The 1,079-nt window shown below is 55.1% G+C and overlaps 1 protein-coding gene across 2 annotated transcripts in view; it reads left to right on the top strand.

Moving 5' to 3' along the window:
* Window positions 1–1,079, top strand: part of TMEM143 (transmembrane protein 143) — a 16,225-nt gene that overhangs the window by 13,272 nt on the left and 1,874 nt on the right. For both annotated transcript variants that reach the window (XM_024768618.1, XM_024768619.1), the window contains one exon: window positions 805–997. In XM_024768618.1, the coding sequence (XP_024624386.1) occupies window positions 805–997 (193 nt within the window). The remainder of the gene's footprint in view (window positions 1–804; window positions 998–1,079) is intronic.

The following is a 1,079-nucleotide window of genomic DNA, read 5'->3' on the forward strand; positions in this document are numbered from 1 at the left end:
CTCACAACTTGGCATCGGAGACCTTGCTTCCCCAGCCTCATCTGACACAATTCTAAGCTTCAGCTCTACCAAAATATACTTGTAGCTCCTCCCCCCGCTTCTCTTTTCTTCTCTCCCTTTGCATATGCCGTTCCTGGTGGGGAAGGGGGGCAGCCAATAGACAGCTGGGCCCCAGACCTGGCGCTCCCTCCCTTCTTCTCTGAAAACGGCTCATCAAGTATTTGTTGTCTGTTAACACTTCTCTTTGACAATTTAACATTTAAAACCTTTTTTTTTAATTATGGAGAAGTGCAAACAGATGCAGAAATAGAATAGTATAATAAGCTTCCTTGTAGCCAGCACCAGCGTCAACAGTTAGCAACAGTCAATCAGGTTTCACCTAAAGACCGCCTCCCCGACCACTGGATTATTTTGAAGCAGATCCTACACGCGTCATCTGGGAACACTTCAGTATGTGTCTAGACGATAAGGATTAAAAAAAAAAAAAAATCATTGTAACAAAAAGTGCCGACACGAAAACTCCTATGGTCCGGAAATCCTCGAACACATTCATTAATACGTGGCTCAAATGAGCAAACCAGGGGCGAGAGCATGTGGGTTAAACATCCAAATATCCAGGCCCCAGTCCTGGGGACCTGAACCGAAGACGTCTGGGGAGGTCCCTGGAGCCCTCGAGAAGGACTGTACCAGCGTAAGTGACCAAGGGGTGTGTATATGGGTGAGGGTGCGTGCTGGGTGGGTTTGGGGGGGGTGTGTGGAGCCCCAGCACGGCCCTGACCCTCCCGGATCTCGTCTGACCTGCAGATGTTCGGACAGCGGCGCAACGTGCAGGCGCTGGAGCTGGCGCACATGCTCTACTACCGCAGCACGTCCAACAACTCGGAGCTGCTCAGCGCCCTGGCCCTGCGCGCGCAGGACGAGCACACCAAGGAGGCGCTGCTGGCGCATAGCTTCCTGGCCCGGCGGCCCCGGGGGGCGCGGGGCCAGCCGGAAGAAGGTAGGACTGCGAGTGCCAGGTGGCCCCACACTGCCCCGCCCCTTTCGGCCCCGCCCCCTCGAGGCCCCGCCCCATCCCAACG

The sequence above is a fragment of the Neophocaena asiaeorientalis genome, unplaced genomic scaffold, assembly GCF_003031525.2.
Source record: "Neophocaena asiaeorientalis asiaeorientalis breed wild unplaced genomic scaffold, Neophocaena_asiaeorientalis_V1.1 scaffold629, whole genome shotgun sequence".
NCBI classification, from domain to species: domain Eukaryota; kingdom Metazoa; phylum Chordata; class Mammalia; order Artiodactyla; family Phocoenidae; genus Neophocaena; species Neophocaena asiaeorientalis.